A 21,791-nucleotide genomic window follows, 5' to 3' on the forward strand; every position below is an offset into this window, starting at 1 on the left:
GGAAGTAGCAATATTGACTCATTAAACTATGATGGAAGTATTTATTCTACAGTCTTTTATTAAATGAAAAACATAAAAGCACGCCCTGCACTAACTTGTCCCAAAGAACACTGCTCTGCCTATGTGTCCTTACAGCTGTTACAGTAGGCTCCCTCCTTAGGACAATATTCACTAATCATTTCTCCATTGTCATTTTAACGCTTTGTTGCTCTTTGAGTGATGGTCCCTATTGCGTTCCACTGAGGGCCCCCCCAAAAACCCCCTCTTCCCCCCCCCCCCCCCCCCCCTGCCACCCCCCCCCCCCACCCGCATTTGAAAAGCACGTTGCAGTCACTTGCATGCTGGGATAGCTGCCCATAATGCACTGCTCCCAATGCCGCTGCAAGTGCCGCAAATGTTGCCACGCCAGTGCGCAAGCAGCTGTCAGCATGGACAGACTGCAGCGCTTTCCCTACTGCACTCTCCGAAGCTGGCTTTAACTCACAGCGCACTACATCTGCAAGTGTAGCCATGCCCGTAGTGTCTGTTGGTCTGCTCATACACCCTTGCTTCGCCTCATGGTTTCCTCCAAGGTGATAAAGGGCAGGGTGGACTGACTGTGCCTCCAGTTTCTTCTTACTGCTGCCTGGTCCAAGTCGGAGCTGCTAGTGTCCTCTAGTTTGTGACAAACTTAAATAAATAAATAAATAAAAACAGTTTTACAATTGCATATAGTTAGTTTTATTCTGGTTTTTGCTGTTTTTAGTGTAGTTTAGTGTATAGTAATTGTTTTTAAGAGATAAGAGACTTTGGGAAATCTGCTTACCAGTGCCATGCCCCCTCACCCCCACTCCCCATGCCTAGGTATTGGATTATGCTGAAGATGATTGAGTTCAAGATCTGCACCTCCTTTCCGTGTTCCTTCTCAGTCAGCAACGAGCACCAATACTGCCTCTACTTAACTGCTTGGGAGAAACCCACATTTCATCAAGGTGCAGTATCTGCCTGTCTTTCCCAAGCCATACCCAGTTCTCTGCCTCAAGAAGCACCTTCTGGAGGTTGCCATGAGGCCACAGTCAGATCCAGGCCGGGGAACCCCCCACGTGCATCGACCTGAGAATCCCAGGAGCATGCCTCCGACCATGGAGATTGAGTCTGGTTCCAATGGTACTAGTACTACGCACCCCATGCTGGGGCCTAATCAGGAGGCAAGGAAGCATGCACATAAGCATGGCATGGTAAGTCTTCCTCCAGGCCCAAGAAGGATGATACACCTTCCATGAGTTCTAGCCATGGAGAAACGGTGTATTCCAAGGCTCACAAGCAAGACAAGAAATTGCACAGATCAGTGGTACCGAGCACTGAGCCACGCATGCCTTCCAAGTCGGCCCCCCTTAACTCAAGGGAACCGTCGGTTTCAAGACAGTCCTCTGCTTCAGCTCCAGTTCTGGCTACAGGGAGGCTGGAAATGGCGCTGGAGCAACATGAACTCTTTGCCCTTGGGGAACCAAGATTGCCACGCCTTACTCTGCTGCCTGTGCCTATTGAGGTACGATCTCCAACCCAGGGCTTACCTCAGTCGACTTATGCTTCCACCCATTTGCCTATAGTTTATATGGTCCACCAACATTGGAACTGGGATCCGAGTTTTCATCATTGGAGGATTCGGATGAAGTGTAAGGGCCGCTCATCTCCTACCACCACTACAAGTGCCCTAAGGGACCACCAGCTTCGTGGCGGTACCCTACTTTCCCCCAACAGAGGAGCCACTGGTATCCCACTCCATGGGGCCCTCTGCAGCATCCTCCGGATCCATCCTGTTGGCCATATTGGGGGTCCTGGCCTCAATGTCCACCTTTGGAGCCTTCCTATTCAGCAAGAGAGGGTTCATCCCTATCCCCGCTTGGGGCACCCTCAAGTAGGTGTTTGGAACCAGTTTTGGAGGATGAGCCACTCAGTCCAGTTCTGATAGTATTGAACAGGAACGATTCCCATCATCCTCTCCAGATGCTGCTGTGACATCAGTTTCTCCACCACCTGCCAGTTCCAGGACTTCCTACGCAGGGTGGCTGAGGACCTTCATATTCCACTGGAAGAAGTACAAGACAAGCAGCATTAGCTTCTGGACATCCTTCGTGCCTTGGTACCGACCAGGGTTGCTCTATCAATCAATGATGCCATTCTTCAGCTGGCTCGGACTGTTTGGCATACCCGGGCCATTTACACACCTAACCCCAAGGGGGCAGAAAAAAGGTGGTACATACCAGCCAAGAGGTCTGAGTTTCTATTGTCCCACCTCCCATCCAATTCCCTCGTGATCCAAGTGACAACGGAGTGGGCCAGGTGACAGCACCCACGCTCCACCCCAGCAGACAAGGAGGGCAAGTGGCTGGACCTTTTGGGTTGCAATGTTTTCTTGTTGGCTAGCCTCCTATTTTGGATCTCGAACTAGCAGGCCTTATTGGCCAAATATAATTTTCTCAGTAAATTGGAGAACTTTACTGGCAAAGATCAAGCCTGTTTCCAGGCTATCCTGGACGAGGGCAGACTTGTACAAGAACAGCACTTCAATCTGCTGTAAATGCAGTGGATACCTCTTGGTGCACAATGGCTATGGAAATGCTTGTGCAGAGAGAATTGTGGCTGCATTCATCTGGTTTCCCCAGGGAGGTACAAAATACCATAGGAGAACCTCCCTTTCAGCGAGTCTCCCCTGTGTAACCAGAAGACTGACAGTTTCCTTCACTCCCTCAAGGATTCTGGAGCCACGTTATGATCTCTGGGTATCTATACCCCTGCACCCAAGAGAAAATTCTACCATCTGTGACCTGCACAACGGTTCAGGACTCCCCAGTTTTTCCACCAATGACCCTATGAACCACCTCACAAGCGACAGAAGACCCAGCGACCCCGTCCTCCGGGACCGCCTTCACAGCCTTCAGCATCACATGCTCAGTTCTCTCAGAAGTGATACTTCTGAATGCACCTAGAGCACCACCAACCACCTTCCCTCCTGCCATGCACCTGACCCACCCCCTTCGGGGTGGTCTAGCACTCTTTTTACCAGCTTGGAGTGCAATAACAACAGATGGGTCCTGGATGTTGTTCGTCGTGACTATACAATCGAGCTCACAAAGCTACCTCATTCACATCCCCTGCCCCAATCCCTCCCCAGGGACCACACCCATGACAGCGTACTCACTCTAGAGGTAGACTCTTGACTGCAAAGGGGGGTGGTAGAACACATTCCTCTGAACTATCCGAGCATGGGGTTCTATTCCACTTATTTTCTGGTACCCAAGAAGGAGGACGGGTGGAGACCAATCCTGGACCGCCACCGTCTCAATCGCTTCATCCGCAAACCCAAATTTCGTATGTTCGCCTTAGCAGCCATCATGCTGGCACTAGAAAGAGAAAGAGGCATGTGGTTTATGGCTCTTGATATGTAGGATGCCTATTTTCACATAGACATCCATCCAACCCACACAAGGTTCTTGAGATTTACGGTAGGCCCTCCGCACTTCCATTATCGAGTCCTACCATTTGGACTCACTACTGCTCCATGGGTCTTCACCAAAGTTTTCTTTGTGGTAGTGGCCCACCTCTGGCCTCAGGTCTGTCCACCACTGGAGGAAGGAGAGCATTTCAGGGGGCGACTGTCATCAGAAAGTCCATGGTATGTCATTTGAGTGAATAGAGTCTCTGGAGCCACAGCTGAAGACAGTGAAGGCGGTGGTCAAGGAGGGACAGGCAAATCCTGACCAGAACAGAAGGACTGTTGACTACTTGGATGACAAGTTCCTGCCGGGTGTGGAATCTGTCACTTGGTAAGTAGGATCATGCTGAGACCACGTTGATGGAGGTCCCTATGAAATGAAGGGACTGTGTGGGCACCGAAGTTGATTTTTCAACATTTACACTTACACCCAGGGAGAAAAGGAGTCTGAGTAACATGGAGATCGAGGCTTGAGCCACATCTCTTGATTGCGGTGTTACTAGCCAGTTGTCGTAATAGGAGAATATAAGGACCCCATGATGCCAGATGTGGGCTGCTGGACAATGCTGTGAAGATGGTAAACTTTATAAAAGTTCATCCCTTGAATTCCAAAATCTTTTCCACTGTTATGAAATGGGAAGTGAGCACATCAATCTATCGCTCCACATGGATGTTTGATGGTTGCCACGAGGCGAGGCCATGACATGTTTCTTTGAACTTCACTCTGAGGTCAAGGTATTCTTTACAGACCACCCATTCCCACTCTCTCACTATCTGCATGATTCAGTCTGGCTTTCACGGCTGGGATACTTGTCGTATATATTCTCTTGCCTGAATGATCTAAATCTAGGACTTCAAGGGCTGTGGGCTCAGAGTTATGGAATCCCAAATAGGAGCACCTATTTGAAGTCAATGATGATGACAAAGAGCTGGAATTCTGGGCTCGCTGAGTGGAGGAAAACAACACTGAAGTTTTTCCAAACATACATGAATTCCTGATAACAAATGAATTACAGTTGCAGGACAATGTTAAAGCTTGGGAGTCACCTAATTGGAATCAATATGAGCAATCACTCGAAGAAGAAAAAATGGTTACTCACCTTCTCATAACTGTTCTTCGAGATGTGTTGCTCATATCCATTCCAAACCCACCCGCCTTCCCCTCTGTCGGAGTAACCGGCAAGAAGGAACTGAGGAGGCGCCGGATCAGCAGGGTCATATATGGAGCGCCATGGAGGCGCCACTTCAGGGGGCTCCACAACCAACTCGACGGGTGCTGCTAAGGAAAAAATTTCTGACAACAGTGCACACGGCGCGCGCACACACCTAATTGGAATCGATATGAGCCACACATCTTGAAGAACAACAGTTACGAGAAGGTGAGTAACCATTTTTTCTTTAAGATGTGTGGTCCCTATCTGTATTCCAGTTCCACCCTGCTTCCCCTCTACTGTGGATCTGTTTGATTTGCAGTGGAGAAGGAACCGGAGCACGGTTGGTCCACCCAGCCCTTTATTGCCTCGAAGGAAACTATTAGGCGATGCAATGACACATGCATGGATCAACGGACGCTACTACTTTCAAATTCTCCAGCTCTGGACACATGGTGCGCATGCTTAACCCTCAGCGGAATACAGATAGGGACCACACTGTGATGGGTTGGGTCACAGAAACCCCTTTGGGACTGCCACCTGATGTGCTGAGACTACCTCTGAGCCCACTTTCCTTGCCACCTTGGGACTCCAGTACCTCTGTCTAGCCAGACACACTAGCCTGCTGCAAACACAGACCCAGGTCTGAACCACATCCCCCAAAAGTTGCAGACTTAACTGAAAACAGCTTAAGAAGTGCTCCTGTCTCTAGCACCCAGACACCCAGCTCCCAATGGGATCCAAACCCCAAATAAATCCATTTTACTCTGTATAAAGCTTATATAGGGTAAACTCATAAATTGTTCGCCCTCTGGAACACTGATAGAGAGATATGCATAGCTGTTTGCTCCCCCAGGAATTACTTACTTACTCTGGGTCAATTAATAAGCAAAAAGTGATTTTTATTAATTATAAAAAGTAGGATTTAAGTGGTTCCAAGTAATAACAGACAGAACAAAGTAAGTTACCAAGTAAAATAAAACAAAAACACACAGATCCAAGCCTAATACAGAAGGAAACTAAATGCAGGTAAATCTCACCCTCAGAGATGTTCCAATAAGCTTCTTTCATAGACTAGACTCCTTCCTAGTCTGGGTCCAGCAATCACTTACACCCCCATAGTTACTGTCCTTTGTTCCAGTTTCTTTCAGGCATCTCTTTGGGGTGGAGAGGCTATCTTTTGAGCAAGCTGAAGACAAAATGGAGGGGTTTCCAGGGCCTTATATAGTCTTTCTCTTGTGGGTAGAAACCACTTTGTTCTCCTGTGTAAAATTCCCTCAACAAGATGGAGTTTGCAGTCACCTGGGCAAGTCACATGTCTATGAATGATTCAGCTTTTTGCAGGCTGACGCCATTGTTTACATGTTAATTTGAACTTTCCCAGGGAAGCTCAGATGTGGATTGGCATCTCCCAAAGTCCATTGTCAATTAAGTATTTCTTGATTGGGCACTTACTGAGAATAGTCCTTTCTCAAGAAGCTGACCAAATGCTTCACTGAGGCTACTTAGAATCAAACAAGTACTTAGCCAATATTCATAACTTCGAATACAAAAATGATACACACATACAGACAGCATAATCATAACCAGCAAACTACAACCTTCCCATAGACACCGCACTTGGCCTCCTCTGTACAAGACCTGGTGCAACCATAGGACCCTGGTTGTAACAATGATCTATACGGTCACAGTTTGTCAGTAACGTCACACTCACATCGCAAAGAACCTCCAGTTACAAGTAAGTAACCTCCTCATCTAAGGCCTGATCCTGCACATTGCAGAGCACCTTCTGTGAGGTGCTGCATGTCCTCAATTCTTACTAAAGTCAAATCACATGCACGCTCATTGAAGGGAAGTTGTGCATGGAAGTCAATGGAAGGTGAAGGTATTCAGCACTTTATAGGTCTGGATTTACCGTTTGTATGTTTGACTTGACTTGACGTGGCAACTTATTCCGTACAGTTTCTTCCTTTGTGTGATATAATTCTGATATACGGCTACTGAGGAGCCTCTGAATGAGCAGATAACCTGCCTCCTTTGTTTAGGTTCTGACACAGTGCCACATGGAATCTGAGCACCTCCCAAACATATTAAAGAGAACACAAGGAAATCTCTTCAGAGCAGGGCATCTGGTTAACCTCTGAGAAATCCCTCTCATATAACTTTTTTAAAACCTTCATTAGATCTCCTCTCTTTTGCCTCCAGTGTGAATAAGAATTTTTAATTTTCAAACCAAAATTAATGTCGTTGTTGTAGCATGTTGCAGACTCTCTCAAACTTGGGGCTAATTATCTGCTGGTGTGAAGTGGTACAGCTGTGTTGATTTCAATGGGTCTGTGCCAGTTTACACCAGCAGAGAATCTATCCCTCTGACTTTCTTTCTGTTTGAACTTCTGATACTGTTACGTTGTAAAATGTTTTCCTCATTCCATGGGCTGTGCTGTTTCCATGCCTTCATTAGTCTCTCTAAAAAAAACTGATAGCATGCTATTTAAAGTATGATTTAGAAGGTGTTTAAAGCGATTGCTGGCATTGTTGGTTGATTCAAATGGGCATGGGTGTTTTATTAAAATTACTTTCTGTTTCCCCCCCATCTCTTAGTGGTCAGAAAATATATCCATTCCTGTGTGTTAATGACTTCATGAAACTAGCACTGTCCAATGGAAATGATAAGCTTGAGTTACCTTATGGAATAAAGAGAGCAGGTAAGTATTTATTAGGGATGAGTACAGTATTAAATGTAAGCTATATCAATGGGTATGTCTACACAGCACACTAAGCCTAGGTCTGTGGGACCCGGGCTTGTGAACACCAGTGTTTCCACGCCCGTACTTGAGTCCACACTGCATTGTACACCTGGGTTTACAGTTGATGACCTGGGTCTCACAGCTGTACTACATTATGCAGACCTTCTGACTTGGGTCTGGAGCTTGACTATATCCACACTGCAAAGTGACAGGGCTTGGACCCAAGTCTGGCTCTGACACACCCCCTAGCAGGGTCCTAGGACCTGGGTCCTGGGTGCTTGCTGACCCGAATCAGACTGATTTGTGTGTGGAGGGAAGGGGAGCTTGGGCTCAAACCAGAGTCGGATTCCAGGCTTGGTGTGCACTGTAGACATCCTTAGTATCAATTATTAAATGGATCTTTACTTTTTTTTTATTCAGGTACAGTAGTATATAATATATACACACTACTATTGTTAGAGAAGCAGTATGTAGACAAGGGTGAACCAGTGGGTATAGTGTAGTTGCACTTTCGGAAAGTTTTTGACAAGATCTCGCACCAAAGGCTCTTAACCAAACAAAGCAGTCATGGGATAAGAGGGAAGATCCTTTCATAGATCAGTAATGGGTTAAAAGATAGGAAACAAAGGGAGGAATAAATGGTCAGTTTTCAGAATGGAGAGAGGTAACTAGCAGTGTCCCCCAGGGGTGTGTACTGAGACCAGTGCTGTTCAACGTAGTTGTAAATGACCTGGGAAAAGGGATAAACAGTGAGGTGGCAAAGTTTGCAGATGATACAGAATTACTCATGATAGTTAAGTTCCAGGCAGACTGTGAAGAGTTACAAAGGGATCTCACAAAACTGGATGACTGGGCAACAAGATGACAGATGAAATTCAATGTTGATAAATGCAAAGTAATGCACATTGTAAAACATAATCCCAACTGTACATACAAAATGATGGGGTCTAAATTAGCTGTTACCACTCAAGAAATATCTTGGAATCATTGTGGATAGTTCTCTGAAAACATCCGCTCAATGTGCAGCAGCAGTCAAAAAAGCTAACAATGTCAGGAACCATTAGGAAAGGGGAATCCGGTGGCACCTTAAAGGCTAACAAATTTATTTGGGCATAAGCTTTCTTGGGTAAAAAAACCCACTTCAAACAGCAGGGACACTGCTATTTACCTCTCTCCATTCTGAAAATGGACCATTTATTCCTATCTTTTAATCCATTACTGATCCATGAGAGGACCTTCCCTCTTATCCCATGACTGCTTAGACTTGGTCTACACTGGGAGGATCGATCTAAGTTACGCAACTTCAGCTACATGAATAACGTAGCTGAAGTCGACATACTTAGATCGACTTACCGTGGTGTCTTCACCGTAGTGAGTCGACAGCTGCCACTCCCCCGTCAACTCTGCCTGCGCCTCTCGCCGAGCTGGAGTACAGGAGTTGACAGGAGAGCGAACGGGGATTGATTTATCACGTCTGGACTAGACACGATAAATTGATCCCCGCTGGATCGATCGCTGCCTGCCGATCCGGCAGGTAGTGTAGACATACCCTTAGTTGCTTAAGAACCTTTGGTGTGGGATCTTCAAATGCATCTGAAGAAGTGGGTTTTTTACCCATGAAAGCTTATTCCCAAATAAATTTGTTAGTCTTTAAGGTGCCACCGGACTCCTCGTTGTTTTTGTGCTTACAAACTAACACGGCTACCCCTCTGATATTTGACATTAGGAAAGGGTTTGATAATAAGACCATAAATATCATAATACCACTATGTAAATGCATTGCATGCCTACACCTTGAATACAGCATACAGTTTTGGTCACACCATCTCAAAAGAGATATATTAGAAATAGAAAATGTACAGAGAAGGGTAACAAAAATGATCAAGGGTGTAGAACAGCTTGCATATGAGGGGAGATTAAACAGATTGGGACTTTTCAGTTTGGAAAAGAGGTGACTGAGTGGGGATATGATAGAGGTCTATAAAATCATGAATGGTGTAGAGAAAGTAAATAAGGAAGTGTTATTTACGCATAGCACAAGAACTAAGGATTTTAATAGGCAGCAGGTTTAAAACAAACAAAAAAAAGCATTTCTTCACACAACACACAGTCAACCGGTGGAACTCATTGCCAGGAGATGTTATGAAGGCAAAAATTAGAACTGGATTCAAAAAAGAATTAGATATGTTCATGGTGGGTAGGTCCATCAGTGGCTATTAACAAAGATGGTCAGGGATGCAACCCCATGCTCTGGGTGTCCCTAAGCCTCTGCCAGATGCTGGGACTGGACAACAGGGGATGGATCACTTGATGATTGCCCTGTTCTGCTCATTCCCTCTGAAACACCTGGCACTGGCCATTGTCAGAAGACAGGCTATTGGGCTGGATGGACTATTGGGCTGGATGGACCATTGGGCTGACCCAGTATGGCTGTTCTTATGTTCTTGAATTCTTATGGTGTAGAGAGATGAGAGTCAAGAACTACTAATTTTTCATCCCAGCTTTGCCACTCACTTACTGTGTGGCCTTGGGCGAGTCACTTAAGTCAGACTTTTAAAGGGATTTAGGCATTGCCCATGCAGCATGACAAGGCCAAGTGACTTAGACAGCTAAGTCCCATGTTAAAATGTGACTTAGGTATTTATAGCCAGATTTTTAAAAGTGTTTAGGCACCAAAAGATATAGATAGGCACCTAAACACTGTTTAAAAATCTGGGAGGAAGACAATGGGATTTAGGCTCTTAGGTGCCAAAATCACTTGAAAATGGGTCATAAGTGCCTTGTAATGCTGACTGGAGCAATCTCTACGTACCTTTAAAATTCTGGTCCTTAGTCTCTCTGCGCCTCAGTTCCCCATCTGTAGAATAAGGGTAATATCATTTCTCTACTTCACAGTCATGTTGGGAGGATAGATACATTAAAGACTGTGAGGCACTCAAATGCTAATGATGATGGAAAGCCATTCGATTACCTTAGATAGATAAAATGGCTAACAGTAGACCTTTTAAGCTGCCATTTGCGATTCTTGTCCAGGATTCTGGTCCACCATATTTACTGTATTCATCTGTGTCTAGTAGTCTCAGATCTGTAGTCTCTGAACATGAATCCCATTCTGTTCTCAGACCCAGGCATGCATGGGAGAGGTAGGGCAGCTGTTTGTCCTGGAGAAGTTGTCATAAAACTGTATTGTGAACTAACATATAGTCTTAGATTATGGTAATGTTCTGATTCTATTTTCTGGACAGACAATGAATGGACAAAAGCTATTCTGGCTAAAAATGCTGTAGTCAAGGTGGTATCTTTATTTCTGCACTGTGAAACATTGACCACTTTCATTTGAAACACTTTTTTCATTTTCTGCTTTCTAGAGAGTTATTTTCGCCTAGCCCTTTCAAGACTGCATAACTGCGGACTATTCAATGAAGATAATGGGTGAGGTTGTTTTTTTGTTTTTGTTACTGTTCTTGTGTTTTAAAATGTAACTGTCAGTCAGAAAGTGAGATCAGTGGAGTTATTCTGGATTTACAGTAGTTTGACTGAGATCAGAATCCGACCCACTGTATTTTAAAAAAATATAGAGACTGGTCCCAATGTATAATTAAGCCCAGTTTTAAATTCAGGTAGGGTCAACATTCAATAATTGTGGGTAAATTAGAATCTTGGTTTTGTTTTGAAGAGGGTTGAATTCTTTAGGGGGTTGCTAATTGAATATGGGCCCTTTGCCCTTAAAGTCTTATTGACCTTAGGGAATTGCAGTTACCCCTGAAGCCCATATTATGACTTTTCTTTTGAAAAGTCTATGAGTATAGGCCAGACTAAGAAGATTTTAGTGCCAGTTCAGAAGGCATGGTTGAGGTAGGTTTTCAACCAGGTCACCAACAGTGGCCATGTCTATACTGGGGAAATTTAAAAATAATAATAATAATAATAATCCAGTAGTTCGAATACATATTCAACTTCATTATTATGTGCCTAGACTCTTCCCTTGTGTTGAGCCACAAAAGACGGTCTCTGGCAATCCAGTGATTGATAGGGAATGGGGATGGAATGGAACTCTGTGGATTGCTCATTGACTGCCGTGTATTAGGTTTTGGCCTTTGAAGTCTTCTGGGTGGACACCACTTTGTCTGGACTTTGATTTCTTAGTAGGATAGCATATTTTCAAACTAGCTAACCACACTCAATCACCAAGCAACATACATATCCTTGTACCCCACGCACCAAACGAGGTATATTTACCATATTTCTGGTTAAGATGGAAAATACTACATAAATTTTGATAAAAGAATATTAATGCTTATTGTAATTTATTCTTTTATTTATGTCTCTTTGTCCTCAAAGAAATCAAGCTATAAATTATTGCCTTGTATCAGAATACCAAAGGCATATTTTAAACATACTACTTGGACTCTGTATATTGTAACTTAAGAAACTGGGGGTTAAGCCCAAGCTTTAGCTTATTTTAGGCCCCTGTTTTAGAGAGAGAAAAATGGTCATTTTTAACATTGGATGAATTTTTCCCCCCCAGGGAGCTCTCAATTTAAAAAAGCCCTCCTGTTCTCACTTACAGATGGTCTGACAACAGGCAGTCTCAGTTAGGGAGGTGAGGATCAAGGGCAAGATTTGTAAAATATTTAGGCACCTAAGGGTACCTGTTCGCACTAGCTTCCTATCTTTAGGCGCCGATGTACTTTTAAAAAAAAAAAAAAAAAAACACCCTGGCCCCTAATGACCAGTGCAGAAGCTGTTCATAGAGTAGAGGAGTGCCAGCTATTTAATGGCAGAACACTTTGCACATTGAAAGAACACGCTGCTGCTCAGTGGCGTCTTGAAGGAAGCAAACCCACAGATGTTGGTTCAGAAGATCATTGTATTCAGTAGTGTCTACAGTGAATACAGTCAAGAGTCTTCTAGACATTTTGATAGCAGAGCAAAACCAGGTAGCAAAATTAAATTTAGCAATTCTCACTATAGATCAAAAATAATACCATGATTGTTTATCCCTTTAATGTTGTTCTCCACTCAAAATTTGGGGGAGGGGGGCTGTATAATGTTTAGAGGGTTTTTTCATTTTTGTTGCAGAATTATACATTAGTAGTAAAAACAATCGGTAGTGTGGTTACTTAACAGGCAGTAGTTTAAATAAGCCTAAATGTGATGACTAGGTGCTACATATTTTATTTTAACGAATCTAATTTGTGCAGTATGTACAGAGCATGAATCACTATAGTATCTAAGACAGGGGTGGGCAAACTATGGTCCACAGGCTGCATATGGCCCACCAGCCGTTTTAATCTGGCCCTCGAGCTCCCACTGGGGAGCAGGGCCTGGGGTTTGCCCCGTTCCGGCGCTCCACTGGGGGAGCAGGGTCAAGGGCCGCTCCGCATGGCTCCCGGAAGCAGCAGCATGGCCCCCCTCTGGCTGCTATGCATAGGGGCAGCCAGGGGGCTCTGCACGCCGCCCCCGCCCCAAGCGCCGCCCTTGCAACTCCCATTGGCCGGGAACCACGGTCAATGGGAGCTGCAGGGGCAGTGCCTGCGGACGGGGCAGCGTGCAGAGCCACCTGCCCGTGCCTCCGCGTAAGAGCTGGAGGGGAGACATTCTACTGCTTCCGGGAGCTGCTTGAGGTAAGCGCTGCCTGGAGCCTACACCCCTGACCTCCTCCTGTGCCCCAGCCCCCTGCCCCAGCCCTGATTTCCCCCCCCCCATCTGCCTTCTGAACCCCTTGGTTCTAGCCTGGAGCCCCCTCCTACACCCCAACCCCCTCATCCCCAGCCCTACTCCAGAACCCGCACCCCCAGCCGGAGCCCTCACCCCCTCCCGCAACCCGACCCCCAATTTCGTGAGCATTATGGCCTGCCATACAATTTCCATACCCAGATGTGTAGAACAGCAATTAAGTAATTAAACAATTTAGTATTACTGCAATTTAGCTTTGTTTACTCAAAATATAGAGTGATCTGTCCAGTAAGCTTTCTTATTCTGGCTCAGACATTATGTTTGTATAAAGTGGACTGTGGCCATGAAGACACGTACCTCAAATCTGTATAAAAATAAGCAAATTATATGGGATACCGGTAAAACGGTCCAGAGTGAACAGGGGAGGGAAATGTTGTTGTTGTTTTTTATAGTGATGCAGTTTTGAAATCCAGTCTTAACTGAAATGCATATTTTGCAAGAGCCTATTTTGCAAACCCTTTCTCAAATGAGTAGTCCTATTGAAATCAATGGAATTACTGACTTGAGTAAGGGTTTGCAGGTCTGAGCCATAGCTTTGAAAGGCTGCATTGCATGTACTTTCAAGCATGCCAGTTCCCTATATGGGATACGTATATTCGTGATACTTACATGTTCTCTCATCATAACTCTTATTCAAATCCTGGCTTCCATTAACAATAAAAATAGCTACTATAAATGTATTATGCAATAGTGAGTAAGCAGAACATTTCTTTTCCACCCAACCCTTGCCAAATAGCCTCAAAGAAAATCATATAAACTTCTTCACAACCTCCTGTTTAGGGAGGTTGAGATTATTTTTTTGCAGTGAAATAGTGGACTGTGTCTTCCATCTATTTTGAATCCCATTTTTAGGAAGGAACTCTCCCATAGTAATTTTAAACTTGAAAGGCTTTGCTTTCATTTAAAAATTATTCTTTTAACATTGGAAAATGCAAGAAGAGGCACTTTGCAATAAATTAAATATTTAAACTAAAATTAAGCTTTTATAACTTCAAATTAATAGGCTCCCCAGCATGGTAAATCCAAGATGGCGTGTGTGTGTATGTGTGGAGAAAGGAGACTTTGCTGGACACACGAGTAATCCAGATATTAATATAACAGAGGAGTGGTCCTTTAGATTTCTGGTCTTTATGTAGACCTCCCACTGTGTTAGACACAATTATTTATCGCCTTCTCCCACCACCACCTTTTAAAATATAAGTAGATCGACAGTACGCCTCTACCCCGATATAACACGACCCGATATAACACGAATTCTGATATAACGCGGTAAAGCAGTGCTCCGGGGTGGGGGCGGGGCTGCGCACTCCGGTGGATCAAAGCAAGTTCAGTATAACGCGGTTTCATCTATAATGCAGTAAGATTTTTTTGGCTCCCGAGAACAGCGTTATATCGAGGTAGAGGTGTACTTGAGGTTCAATTTACAGCAGTTATGGTTAACTCACAGCACACTTACTGCCAATTAATTGTTAAGTGTGCTTGCTAAAGTGTCCTAGGAATAACAAGCTATTAAAAATGGCATGTTTGATACCTGGAGCATAGTCTTAGCAGCCAATCTGTTTCCATGTCTGCACTAGAAGAAGTTGTCCTTAAATCAAAGTTTCTCTGATCAAAGTCTAGTCCTGTTACAGATGTCTCCAGTAGTCTCTGCTACATACCCAAGGCTCCTATGAAACAGAATCAGACCAAGAGCAGAACATATCTGCTATAAAGCAACAACTATATTGTATAATTTTAATCCATTCGCTTAAACCATTTCCATCATCTCTCAAAGGTAGACAGTGATCAGATGCTACTGCACACGCTACATAAGGAGGATAAAAATAATGTAGAAACAATTTGCATATGCTAGACTTCCAGATGGATTTAGCCTATTCAAGCCCCTTAGTATAGGCAGAGCTGCAAAACTAGTCTTCATGATTTGGTTGTTGATAGTTGTTGGATTCTGAACTACTGTGTACAACACCAAGTGTAATCGATCTACAAGTGACTTAGATAACCAATTTCAAATTTTGGATACCAACATCGGATGCTTTACCAGTAATTCAGAGGCTGCCACTTTTTTTATGATATTCAGCAGTATTTTCAAATTCTGTGTAAAATGTATCACTAATGGGGCTGGAATGTGTGTGTTTTACCAAGCTATAAATCTCACTGAATTTTCAATTAATTGAATACTGTTTAACCAGTTGTACTAGGACTGTGGATTAAGGTCTTAACTGCACCATGAGGAGGAGAAAATAGAATGAACAAGCTAACAACAAGTACTCTAACTCTACCAGAACACATGCTCTGATCCTGATCTGGGCCCAGCCTGTGCTCAGTGCAGCTTGAGAGACAAGGTGCAAAGCCAACTATTCCTCCCACAACCCTGGGGCTGTCCAGCTACCTACGGAGTCCGCAGGGCAAAGAGCAGCAACTTCTGGCCTGAGGGGCCATTTCAGCAGCCAGGCATTGCTGAGGTGAAGGAATGCCCTGGCCATGGCCCCTAAACCAAAGATTGGGAAAGGGGTGACCTGGAAGTTACTGTGGTAGCTCTCTACCACTTGGGGATTCCCCTATAGAGGATGAATCTCTTATTGGCTGGTTAACCTAGCTTTAAGGACACTTTGTATCATCAGAGCAGCACAAAGCAGCCTTAATGGACGAGAGAGTGATGTCCATAGTTTTTTATACCTTCACACAAAACAACCACCTGGGGGTGAAGGGAGTGGGGGAGAGAAACAGTGGAGAAATCCACACCTGTGAGCTAAAGATCTGTTCATAAGTGGTGATTAGTCCATCACATTGGCAAAAATCTATAGGGCCAGATTCTCAGCTGTGCTGACTTTGGAATCTGAAAAGCGGAGAAGAACAATAGAACAGATAGCTCTAATCATGCAAATAACAGACATTAACTACTATTTATAGTGCCTGGGCTATCCGGGTGGTGTTATCTATACTGAGCACTTAAAGAGGCATGTGGTTGCTGTTGGCAGATGAAAAACGGACTGATCAAAGGACAGATTATTATGATGTAACTGATTTGCATTGTTAGTGCTGCTCAGAGTTCAAAGTGGAAAAACAATTGGTGGAAAAGTACACATTTTTCCCTTGCTGTGCCCCTTCCTTCTTGGTTTCTCCCCTTCCTCCTTCCCCCACTAGCCTTCTGTCTCTTTTCTTTCCATCCCTTAGAGGCTGCCTTTCTGCTTCCCTTCACTTCCCTTTCCCTTGGCTGCTACTCTCCTACAACCCAGTTGGCTCACTTTGAACCCTGTGATATAACTAGGAGCAATGGAGCAGAATTAAGAGAGGACATTTTCTATTCCAATTTTTCCAGCAATGAGGGGGGTCCATTTAAACTCTAGGATACATTCATTTGCTTCATTGCTCAGGACATCTTAAAACTAGATTGGACAAACAGCTGGAAAATCTACTGTAGGGAGCAATCCTGCAGTGGCCTGTGTCTTCAGTTGTTGGCTCTGTGTGCGTGCATTCGTTTGTTCTCGCTGCTGGATCTGGCCAGATAGCTCACACAGCAGACTCTGATAGAACTGCCCACGAAGACCACAGTAGTGAAGGTGCTCGGCCAGGTTTATTGTTGACGAAGCACAGTAATAGCACCCCATAGACTCGAAAGGGATACTAAGACTTGTATGCCCGATACAATGGGCCACTTCAGTGAATGGCAGGACTTTCTGTTCCCCCCTTGGCTGGACAAAGGCACATCCCCTGTGACCCTTCTTTTATACACTGATACAAACAAGTTACATATTGCCCTTCTGATGTGGTTAGTTACCTCCCTTTACCTTGTACATGTTGGTTTGGTCAAAACATCTCTATCTGTCACCCTGACCTTATCTTTAGGAGGGGTCAGCGTGACCTATATTATCTTTGGGGAGTGTGCTTATACCATACTTGTTGTTGGGGTGTTCTGATACTAACCTGCTGGAATGTGTTTACATGAATGTCCTGTGCCTAGCCTTTCTTAGGGCTGTTTGTGTTTTTGCAATACCAGCCTTGTTCTTGCCAGGTTCTGTGAACTTGCAAGTAGGCATGTTTTGTAACAGGGCCTGACTTCTGCTCACAGCCTGACTTTTGCTGACTTTACTTTATATCAGCAGGGCCTGATTACTTTAGTTCAGGCCTTAGGCCTTATACCAGGCCTCTTATACCAGGCCTCATGTCTCAGGCTCTCTCTTTCTATTACAGCCTGAAGAGATGGATAAAAATGACTAAACAGGCTTTCTCCGTCTCTAACTTCTGTGATACCAAACCATACTGAATTAGGCCATTAGCTGGATGTTTCAGCTAAAATATTCATCAAGGAATCAGTTAATTATATTAACATTCAGATGTTCATCATTGGGGCCCTACCAAATTCATGGTCAATTTCACAGTCATAGTTTTTTAAAAATCGTAAATTTCATGATTTTAGATATTTAAATCTGAAATCTCAGTGTTGTAATTTTAGGGGTCCTGACCCAAAAAAGAGGTGTGTGGGGGGGGAGGGGGGTGTTGCGGTACTGCTACCCTTACTTCTGCCACCACCAGCAGCAGCGCACTGCATTCAGAGCTGGGCAACTGGAGAGTGACAACTGCTGGCCGGGAGCCCAGCTGTGAAGACAGAGCTGCTGCCAGCAGCAGCGCAGAAGTAAGGATGGCAGTGTCTGGTATTGCCACCCTTACTTCTGTGCCGCTGCCTGCAGAGCTGGGCCTTCAGTCAGCAGCTGCCACTGTCTGGCTGCCCACCTCTGAAGGCAACAGCACAGAAGTAAGGGAGGCATGGTATGGTATTGCCACCCTTCTGCGCTGCTGCTGGCAGGGCACTGCCTTCAGAGCTGGGCACCTGGCCAACAGCCGCCACTCACTGGCCACCCAGCTGAAAAGGTAGCGCAGAAGTAAGGGTGGCAATACTGTGACCCTCCACCCCCAATCAGCACCTTTTGGGTCAGGACCCCCTGTTTGAGAAACGCTGGTCTCCCCCAAGAAATCTGTATAGTATAGGGTAAGACAGATGGGCAAACTACACCCCAGGGGCAGCATCCGGCCCTCCAGACGTTTTAATCCAGCCGTTGAGCTCCCGCTGGGCAGCAGAGTCCGTGGCTTGCCCCACTCCAGGTGGGGAGTGGGATGGGGGGCTTGCCCCATTCTGCATGGCTCTTGGAAGCAGCAGCATGTCCCCCCTCTGGCCCCTACACGTAAGGGCAGCCAGGGGGCTCCGCACGCTGCCTCTGCAGCTCCCATTGGCCAGGAATCACACCAATGGGAGCTGCAGGGGCGGTGCCTGCGGACAGGGCAGCGCGCAGAGCCACCTGGCCGTGCCTCTGCATAGGAGCCGGAGGGGGGACATGCTGCTGCTTCTGGGAGCTGCTTGAGGTAAGTGCTGCTGGAGCCTGCACCACTGTGGAAACTGCTCTGGAGCCACCAAAGATGTGTTGGGATGGTGTGCCAGCCCTTTGCACCTCATTTCAAGCCTTGGGACTGCTTTTTGCAAAATTCAATTTTGTTAGACAACTACCCATTGACCTTTGAGATGTGTTACAGGCTGAGCAAGAACCCCTTGTAAAGGAAAGGCATTTCCCAGTGCAGATATGGCTACAGAACTGCTATTGAAAAGCTACCGTACAAGTGAGATCATTATAACTAAGGCTGTGAGTCGGTCACGGCGGTCACAGAAGTAATGGATTCCATGACTTTCTGGAACCTCCAAGACTTATGCAGTTGCTGTGGCAGCCCCAGGGCCGGCTGCACCGGCTACTGCCGGAGCAGCAGCGGTCCCAGGGGCCATCCCGGAGGCTGTTGGAGAGCAGTCCCCAGGGGCCTTGGAGCAGTGGGCAGCCAGAGGCATTCAGCCCCTGCTGCTGGAGCAGGGGCCAGCTGTCAGCCCCTGGGTCCCCCAGAACATCGGCGCCCCAGGAGCAGCTAAGATTTAGTCAGGGGTATTTATAGTAAAAATCATGGACAGGTCACAGGCCATGAATTTTTGTTTATTGTCCATGACCTGGCCATGACTTTTACTAAAAATACCCGTGACTAAATCTTAGCCTTAATTATAACACTTTGACTAGGCCTGAGGGACATAGCATTGGCTCGTCTCACCTCTTCTGTACAGAGGCAGATTAAGGTTTTGGGGGACTCCGCCCCACCCCTTCTGCCTGTGGCCTCGCCCCCATTCTGCCCCTTCCGCCTGCAGCCCCGCCTATAGCCCCACCCCTTTCTGCCTCTTCCCTGGGGTGCCCCTGTTCCACCCAGGGTCGTCCTCATTCTGCCCCCGCACTGCAGCCCCACGAATCCTTTTGCTCCTTTCTGCGCCCCCCCCCTGTGACCCCAAGATTGGAGAAGCTCTGTCCCCGTGCCATGGTCTGGGGCCTCAGCAGAAAGTGAGAGCTCCCCCAGTCCCAGGGCCGCAGCCGAGGTATGGGTGCTGGGGCTTCCCCCCCCACCGCCAGCGTTTCTGTGGGGAGCAGGGTCAGGCACTGGGGCTTCCCCTGCTGCCCCGTGGCTTCTGCTGCAGAGCAGGTATGGTGGGTGCTGGGTGGGGGGCTTCCCCCGTCCCATGGCTGCTGCTGCAAAGCAGGGTCAGTGCATGGGGACTTCCCATGCCCCGCTCTGGCGGCCGGGGCTCTGGGCTTCCGCTGCCAAGTGGCGGATTTTTTCCAGGGCCCGCCAGGTGGCTGGGGCCCCTGGGCACAGGCCCCGTCAGTCCAGTGGCTAATCTGCCACTGCTTCTGTAAGCTTTATTTTTCAGTATTGTCTTTGGGTCTGATTCCACCACCCTTGCTTATGTCAAGTACTACTTTACTAAATCAGTAGTCCCATTGAAAGAAATGGGACTGCTTTGTATATTGAAGTACTACTCGATAGGCTAAATTACAGAACCTTAGTCATGTTGAGTAGTACCTTAACTTGTCACATAGTCATATAAAACCAACTCCAAGGAGTGCCCTTTGTAGAGTGCTTTGCTATTTATTGATGAAATGTGATCTGTAAATGCTAGGTGTTGGATAAAAAAAGTCATTGTTTCATGGCTGTGACAGTTTCAGAAATAACTCAATCTGGGTTGGGAATGTTATAATGTCAGTGTTTGACATCAAATGCTGCTTGGGTGCTGATGGATACCCACTTTACCACACACAAATCCAATCCAAACAATGGTAACTAAACTAAAAATCCCACCTTAAGCCATATTCTGTTGTTCTTGGTTTCTGTGCTACCCCTGAAGCCAAAGGTTCATAAGACAGATACAACTTAAAGGAAAACCTAATAAATTTGATATGTTTGATGAGCATGCATATTAAAGCTCTGTTTGTTCAACAGTGTGATCTGTAGAAGGTGTGTTGTTGTTGGTAATGGAGGAGTTCTTCGAAACAAGACACTAGGGGAGAAAATTGACTCCTACAATGTGGTAATAAGGTAAGTTGTATCTCTTCTTGTATAACAAAGTTTTTTGAGCAGCTTCGGAGTTCAGCTGTTATAGGTTAACCTCTTTAACAATAAAATTCCGTTCTATCCTGGATATTCCTGACTACTTAAAGCAATTTGTAAAACAATAAATTGTGTGATATTATAGTCTATATAATTAACAGATAACACTGAGTGATGGTTAAGGTTGCACCAAGACCCATCTCACCCACCCATATCTTGGAAAACAGGGAAATAACAGATAAAAGGGAAAGTATCTAACATTCCTTGCCACCTTCATTTTGCTGTTGACCGCTCTCTCCAAAGGGCATTCACTTACATCTCCACTGCATATAGAAAAGTAATATGTACCCCAACTTGATTCAACAAGCTATCCACAGCGGCGCTTAGGTCGGTGTAACTTATGTCACTTGTGTGTGTGGCTTTTTCACACTCCTGAGCAACATAAGTTATACTGACGTAAGTGGTAGTGTAGACATAGTCTCACATTCAATTTGTGATCCACTGCATCCCCCAGATCATTTTCAGTAGTGCTGCCACCTACCCAGTTATTCCCAAATCTCCTAAGTGCTTGCAACCCCTCCCAGCTTGGTGTCTTCCACAGATTTTATACGCATATTCTCCACTCCAGTATCTGTGATGCTGGATACATCATAGAACCATAGGGTTAGAAGAGACTGCAAGGGTCATCCAGTCTAATGCAAGATTTATTGTGTCTAAACCATCCAAGACTAGTCATAATTTAGTTTATGTACTAATAAACTAAATTCTCCCTGTTTATTCCCCATACTCCTTGTATTGCTGTATTGACATCTAAGATTTTGAGCAGATTCCCCCACTTATTTCCCTCTTGTTGCTTCTATGACTCTATTGCAATTTTCCATGTCTCTGCCCCTCCCAACATTTACCTTCTGGTAAGGTTGCCCTTTTTTACCTGTGGTAAAGGTTGCCCTTTTTTACCTTTTTGCCCTTTTGTCACCTGTCCCCTTTGAACCGAGTGTAAAGCCCTCCTCACTAGGGTGGTGAGTCAGTGCACAAAGATGCTCTTCCCCTTCCTGAAGTCCTGTAGTGGGGTAGTAAGCCCTATATTGGATACACTGAATCTTCCTAAAGCCTCTGTCATGTGGAGATAACTCCTGAACTGTCCTCATAGCTTATGTCTTCATTAACGTGTCAGCACTACTCCTGTGTCTGCATTCTACTTTAGGTCATTAGTAACAATATTGGCTTTGATTAGTAACATTGTATAATTTGTTACATCTAATATCCTGGGAC

The 21,791-nt window shown here is 45.5% G+C and overlaps 1 protein-coding gene across 2 annotated transcripts in view; it reads left to right on the top strand.

The window, feature by feature from the left end:
* Positions 1 to 21,791, top strand: part of ST3GAL6 (ST3 beta-galactoside alpha-2,3-sialyltransferase 6) — a 91,816-nt gene that overhangs the window by 47,267 nt on the left and 22,758 nt on the right. Inside the window, exons 1-4 of one of the 2 annotated variants that reach the window (XM_024203578.3) lie at positions 569 to 4,052; positions 7,228 to 7,331; positions 10,742 to 10,805; positions 20,412 to 20,507. In XM_024203578.3, coding sequence (XP_024059346.1) covers positions 7,268 to 7,331; positions 10,742 to 10,805; positions 20,412 to 20,507 — 224 coding nt within the window. In that variant the 5' untranslated portion in view covers positions 569 to 4,052; positions 7,228 to 7,267. Of the gene's footprint in view, positions 1 to 568; positions 4,053 to 7,227; positions 7,332 to 10,741; positions 10,806 to 20,411; positions 20,508 to 21,791 lie in introns of those variants that run through there. The other variant, XM_024203575.2, reaches the window with a different exon arrangement.

The sequence above is a fragment of the Terrapene carolina genome, unplaced genomic scaffold (genome assembly GCF_002925995.2).
Source record: "Terrapene carolina triunguis isolate 2854851 unplaced genomic scaffold, T_m_triunguis-2.0 Scaffold558, whole genome shotgun sequence".
In the NCBI taxonomy this organism is placed as follows: domain Eukaryota; kingdom Metazoa; phylum Chordata; order Testudines; family Emydidae; genus Terrapene; species Terrapene triunguis.